Source organism: Marmota flaviventris, chromosome 14 (assembly GCF_047511675.1).
Source record: "Marmota flaviventris isolate mMarFla1 chromosome 14, mMarFla1.hap1, whole genome shotgun sequence".
NCBI classification, from domain to species: domain Eukaryota; kingdom Metazoa; phylum Chordata; class Mammalia; order Rodentia; family Sciuridae; genus Marmota; species Marmota flaviventris.
In genome coordinates this window covers 56163372-56170288 of record NC_092511.1, presented here as the reverse complement: position 1 = coordinate 56170288, position 6917 = coordinate 56163372, and the positions used below count along the sequence as shown (strand labels likewise).

General features: G+C 43.9%; 1 protein-coding gene across 1 annotated transcript in view; it reads left to right on the top strand.

Annotated features, from left to right (window-relative positions):
• Positions 1 to 1317: 1317 nt before the first annotated feature.
• The window catches only part of Ppp3r1 (protein phosphatase 3 regulatory subunit B, alpha), a 59193-nt gene continuing 53593 nt past the window's right edge, over positions 1318 to 6917 (top strand). The window contains exon 1 of the mRNA XM_027934433.2: positions 1318 to 1761. Coding sequence (XP_027790234.1) covers positions 1759 to 1761 — 3 coding nt within the window. The 5' untranslated portion in view covers positions 1318 to 1758. The remainder of the gene's footprint in view (positions 1762 to 6917) is intronic.

Here is a 6917-nt window from a genome sequence, read left to right as displayed (position 1 = left end):
GGTGGGAGTAGGGAGACAGACAGACATATACACATACACACACACACACACACACACACATACACACACAGCGCCTTTATAAGAAAACAGGTGCTTATCATATAGAAAAAATAATTAGCACAGAAAAAGAATAAAGTTCCCCTATTAACAGACTGTATTTAAAAACAGTATTCTAACTTTCTACAAAACTACCCAAAGGCTTAAAAAATCCTTTAATAAATAAGTTCTATTCTCTCAGAAAATATTCTATCTGCTGAGATATACACACACATACACACACACACACACACACACACGCCTGCTTGCATATCAAGACTTAAACAGGAATAATTGGTTAAAATATTTGCAAAATGTTTTCTTTTCGTTATCCTCATCACACCTCTCTTGACAGTTTTCTTTTTTTGTCTCGAACATAACTTTTCTCCTTATGCTTTTCAGAACTTCTTTTCCTATTGTAGTCGGAATTTCCTGCCACCAGAATGGATATAGCTTTACTAAAGGGATTAAGTGGGCAATCTGCCTTGGAGTATTTCTCAAAAAACAAACACGGCTGCACCCTGCCAAAGGACAACCTGGAAAGTTTACGGAAATTAGAGATGGGTGGGAAATTCTTTGCGCGAGTGGGAAGCAGCCACTCTTGTTCACTGGCTCCCCACACCTTAAGCTGCGGCCAGCTTTGCTTTCCAACTGCGCTGCTGGCCTCCAGTTTATACTACAGCGTGGTCCTGAGGGTGCTGCACTGGAGTGACGACAGTCCAGATGCGCCCTGCAATTCTGTAGTCGGTCCAAGTCGGTACGCAGATGCAAAGATACCTTTGATTTCCTCTAGCCCCAGGACTTGGCTTTTTTTCCTCTTTTTTGGTGCGGCGCCTGGGTGGTTCTGACACCTTACGGCCGCTCGGTTGCTCCCCCTCCCCCATGAGGCTCCCACTCGTGGGCCCAGGTGCCCCCTCCGCTCTCTGCCCGCTCACCCCTTCGCGTTTCCTCCCTCCCGGGGCACCCTCGCATTTCCTCCTCCTCCCTGCCCTACCTTCCTCCCCGCCCGCCTCCAGCCACATGACAGGAAGGGATCCGCCACACGACGTCACGGACGTCTGCGCCCCCACCCCTAGCCTTTCCCCACCCGCCCCGCACGCAAGGGGCGACGGGCGGAGGGCGAACGTGGTCCGCGCGCTCCGCACTCCCCAACCAGAGCTCGCCAGAGTGCCGCGGCTGCAGCCGCCGAGTCGGGAGCGCGGGTTCCCGGATGTGCGGCGCTCGCGGAAGCTCCACCCCCGCCGCCGGCCCCACGCGCCCCCGCCCTCCGCCCCGCGCGCTGCTGCGCTCCGCTCTCCCCTCCCTCTCCTGCCCTCCCCCTTTTTCGTGCCTTGAGGTTGCAGGTCAGCGCGAGCCACTGCAGTGAGTCCGTCACGGCTCCGGCGCGAGCGTAAGGCTGCAGTCCCCGAGCCGCCCGGCCCTCTCGGCCCCTTTCCCCCCTCCTCTCCGCCTTTCCGCCTCGCTTCCCTCCCGCCGTCTCTCCTCCCGCGCTCGCTCTCTGAATCTCGACCTTAATTTCTTTCCCCCGCCCTGCCCGCTCTCTCGCGTGCCCAGTCACCCGGCCGGCGCGGGCCCCGCGGCGCCGCCTCCCCTCCCCCAGCCCGCACCCCCTCCCCGGGCGTCCCGAGGGCCGCAGCTGGGCCGCTGCCGCCGCCGCTTCCTGCGGAGCTCGTTAGAGCAGACTCTTCACCGCGCGAGTGAGCCGCCGACCCGCCGAGCAAAATGGTGAGACCTTGGCTTCCCCCCTGCACTATGCGTCCCCGCCCGCCGTTGCCAGGTTCGGGGGAGATCCCCGACGACCCTGGTCGGCCTCCCCCGGTGGAAAATTCGAGAGACCCGGGCCCCACCGGTGCCCCGCGGGTGCGTTCACTGCCCGGGTACGTTGGCGGCCGGCGGGGGCGGCGGACCGCCTGCTTGACAGGACGGCGGCCGGCCCGGCGCTACGGCAGGGCCTCCGCGCCCGCCCCCGGGACCTCCGGTCGCCCCTCGGCCGCCCCACCCGCGCTCGCCGGGATCCCGCCCCGGCCTCGACCCCCGTCGCCCCCCGCCCTCGCCGACAGCCTCGTCGCTGCGCGTTACTCCTTTCCCAGCCCTCCTCCACGTGGAGTCCCCCCTTCCGCCCCCAGACTCACTCACTCAAGTTGGAGGGTATTCCGAAATCCTATGGAAATGAAAATATGTGGCAAATGGCGCTTTATGTAAGACCCACTTTCTCTCTAGAGCTTCTGTTTCTCCCACTCACTCCCCATTTTCTACCAGTGAGCCTTGGCAGGAATCCTGCTATTTACTTCCCACCTTTCCTGTTAGTATTTATCTCGCTGCTGTTTGCAACCCTAGGGGGTTTCTTTCGTTGCTGCTTCTCCCTCTGCTTTGGCGAACCGGAAAGGTTCAAGGTGTATAGTCATTAAAACAGGACAGCTTGGTTTTGGAGAAATGGGGATAGTGGATTTCTGTTATTTTCTTAACTACCCAGGGCTCTTCATTTTCTTTGTTACCTTCGCGTCTGTCTCTTGGGGTGGTTGTTTTTGAATCATGGCGATTTAAATTTATCTTTCCTTACCCGCACATTAATCCCTAGGTAGAATTCACTGCTGTAGTGTTTCAGACCGACGCTAGGGGTGTGTCTCCCGCCTGTCACTGTAGCCAAGAAATCAACGACGCCCTTTTAGCCTGTTACTTTACCGGTTTACTAACTCCGCTTAGCCCGTGTAGTTTCCTCTTTGTAATCAAGAATTGTGTGTACATAGTAGGAGAAATTCTCGGTGCTGTTCCGTATGTGTCAGTTATTTAAACATGAGACTGGGTTGTTCACTTTCTCTAAAAAGCCTTCGAAAAGTCAGATTTTTAGACTAATATTGGATATTACTTTGCACCTTTAATTGTATAGTCTTCCAATCCTGTTTGTAGAAGTTAGGTACTTCAGAATACAGAGTGGATTAGTGAACAGAAGAATTCTGTTGATTGCAGTTGAAAATCAATTTGGTGGTGATGGTGAGGGGAGAAAAGGAAATTAAAATATTTAAGCAAATCAACATTTATTTAGAATATAGGGTGAATGATTAAGTATGCTTAACTAGCATACTTAAATCCAGATTAGGAACAGACTTAATAAATGATTTGTGATTTCGATATGTATAGAAGTTTTCCCCTGCCAGTTTGGGGAGACAGTTTAGAGACAACTTTCCCAGCCAAAGCACGAAATTATTTATTTTTTCATGCTATTACAGAAAACAGTTTGGAAAGATGAGAGCTAGAATACGGTCTTTCTTTTAGCTTAGTCTTTGAAGTTATGAATTGCACTGCAGTGCTTTAATGGAACTTCTAATGCTTGTATTTTACTGAAAGATCAGGATCTTGAAGATCTTTGTTGCAGTGAATGTGCATAAGCTCTACCACCATCTACATCACCAACCGCTTAGCTCTTAAATTTATCTTTTTTTGGTATTCAGTATTTCCTAACCTTTTATAGTATTTTTAAGATGTGCCTGATGATATTGTTTTCACTCCAAGTTGTTATTTTCTTGCTGTTTCCAACTTCCTCTTAAGTTTTCTGGTATACTGTTGGCTCTTTTCTCTTCCATCCTCCTGGTACCATTTTAGGACCTACATAATTTGTGATGACAGTGATTTCCCAACTTTAGGATTTTGGTCTGTTGAAATAGCATTAACCAAGATATGTGAAGACTAATAATCTCTCTATAATTCAATTTTGCCATATGGATATTGGCTCACTCAAATAAGTCAGGCTTGAGAGGGATCTGGTAATTCTAATGAATTGAACATGGAATTCTGAAAATTTTCACTCTCTTTGGGAAATTTCTATTATAACTCTTGCTTTTGGTATCATGAACATACTTATATTTTTGTAATAGATTTTATAGTATTTCTATAACTGAATAATTCAAATAAGGACAAAATAAGAGGGATTTAGTTCAATCTCTTAAGGACTTTTGCTGACAAGTATCTTAATTGCTGCCCTAAAAGTAGTTTTCTTTTTATCCTGAGCATTATTCTTTCCCTCTCTTCATTCCTATTTGAATTAAGCACCCAGAAGTATGAGTGTTTCGGTATATGCGTATAAAAATCTGAAGTACTGAGCTCCTAGCAATTTTCCCTGAACCAAGTTGTTTTTGTTGGAATAAATAATGTGAATTTTGTTTTGGATACTTATATAAACACAGTCTATTAAGTTTTGTTTCTTAAAACAACTTTAAGTTTTACAAAGGACTTTATGTCTTTGTACTTTTAAACTTTTCATTAAAATAGTCTTTATCTCCATGATTCTGTAGCTAGAACTTAAATTTATTATTGTCTGCTATGACTATTTTTTTTTTCTTGATAATGGCAAACAACCAGTCTTAGGACCACAGAATTAAAATTTACATCAGTTATTAGGAGACAGTTTCTCCCCTCATTATGTCCCATAGTGGATGAGAAAATTAAAATGATTCAGGATAAAGGTAAGGAAGCTGACTAAGGGTCAGCTAGGGAGAACAACAGATAAGCCTAGAAGAATCAGGCATCTGTCATTGATAGTAAGGGGCTATAAGGAGGTCAGACAGACCTTGGGCCTAGAGTCTGGGGCAAGCAAGGGGGACTCATTAGTATTAACAAATACTGGTAGATTTTTGTCTGCTGTTTACTGGTTACTGTGATTTTCATTGTGGAGAATATTAAGATAATTAAGGCAGGTTTTCTGCTCACTTAAGTAGAAAACATTGGATAAATGCCACTAATTGTAAAATAATTTAACATGTGATGAATCTTGTAAGAATACACACAAAACATGATAGAAAATCGAGGAAAGATAAGTTGGGAATTAGGGAAAATTTTATTGAAGGAGGTAAAAATTGTGCTAGCTCTATTAGGATTGCCGGATGTAGTGGCCCATGATTGTAATCCCAGCAATTTGGGAGGCTAAGGCAGAAGGATCAAAAGTTTGAGGCCAGCCTGGGTGACTTAACAGGATTCTATCTCAAAATAAAAATAAAAGAGCTGGAGATACAGCTCAGTGGTAGAGCATCCCTGAGTTCAGTCCCCAGCACTCACAAACAAACAAACCAAAAAAAGATTATTAGAATTGTAAAAGGGATAGTTGGAAACATCTAGAAAACACTTCAAATCCTGAAGGTGGGGAGAGACGGCATATTCTCAAAATGTGGTTCCTGGACCCATGGCATCAATAGCTATCTAGAAACTTGTTGGCTTCACCCTAGAACAACTGAATCCCAAGCTGGGGATGAGCCAAGCAGTCTAGGTTTTATAAGGCTTCCAGGTGATTGTGATGTTTTCTAAATTTTGAGAGCTATTGTTTGGAGAATATCAAGGAATGTATTTAAATTTTAGTCAAGTGTCTGTTATCTGTTTAGCACTGATTTTATAAACATAAGACATGATTATTATCTCTGAGCAACTTAATCAAGTGGGGTAAATAAGACCATGATAATGCAGTATGATATGTGCAATTAACAAACACAAAACAAGGTGCCATAAGAGCATGTGGCAGGCAAGAGGCTTAATCCAAATTGGGATGGAAATCACTCAAAGCTTTCTAGAAGATAAGGTGCCTGAGCTGAGTCTTAAAAGGATGAGTATTTAGCCAAGGGGGAAGGACACTCCTGATAGGGAGCTTATGCTCAAAGTCATAAGAGCCATGAGCTGTACAAAGCATTTAAAGAACAAGTGCAGATGGAGCCTGACTAATAATGGTTTGACTTATGATTTTCAACTTTATGGTAGTGTGAAAGTGGTAAGCATTCAGTGGAAATTGTACTTTAACATACATTGACCATTCTGTTTTTCACTTTCAGTATTCAGTGAATTATGTGAGATTTTCATTACTTTATTATAAAATAGGCTTTTTGTTAGATTTTAGCCCTACTGTGGGCTGTGATGTTCAATAGGTTGGTTGTATTAAGATCATTTTTGATTTAAGGTATTTTTTAACTTATGATAGGTTTATCAGAAAGTAACCCCACTGTAAATTAAAAGTATATTAGTTTAGCATGATTGGAGAACAGTGGATGGAGTAGGGTGGAAGGGAGAAAATGTCAGGGAGATTTAGGCAAGATCGTAGATGGGCTTGTATATTGTATGAGGCAGTAATTTTTTTCCCCTCCCAAAATTTCAGTCATGTATTTTTATTTATTTTATTTTTTTAATATTTATTTTTTAGTTTTAGGTCAACACAATATTTTATTTTTATGTGGTGCTGAGGATCAAACCCAGTGCCTCATGCATGCTAGGTGAGCACTCTACCACCTCAGCCCCAGTCTTGTATTTTTAACTGGGAGAATGACATTGTCTCATTTACTTTTAAAAAGAGATCAGTTTGGTGGTCTTATGATATTAATTAAGATGGATAAATCTAGATATGGGAATCTATTAAGAATTAATTACAGTAATTCATATGAGAAATAAAAACCTGAGAGAATATAGTGACAATGCAGATGGAGAAGAGGTTATGAGATAAATTTAGGAGGTAGAAGAAAGGACTTGATTACTTCTGGATTATGGGAAAGAAAAGGAGTGAATCCTGCTTTTGTTTTTGGCTTTGGTGACTCGATAGGTGATAATACTGCCCATTTAAGCCACTGTTTGTTGAGCATCTACTTGTGTTAGGTTCAATTCTAGGGTATATGGCAAGTACTATGCCTGTCTTCAAGAAACTTGAGTTTGTTGAAGACCATTATTTTTAGTCTTACCTTTTGGTAATTATTGCTTGGAATGCTGTGTTGCAAGATTTTAAGTTCTGTGGAGTGCTCTGAAATATTGACTAGATATCATGACTTTAGGAAATAGCAGAATCTTGATTGCCTGGAGGTTGAAAGCAGCACATATGTTTGTGTAGTGATTCTCAAAGTGTGGATCTTGATTAATCA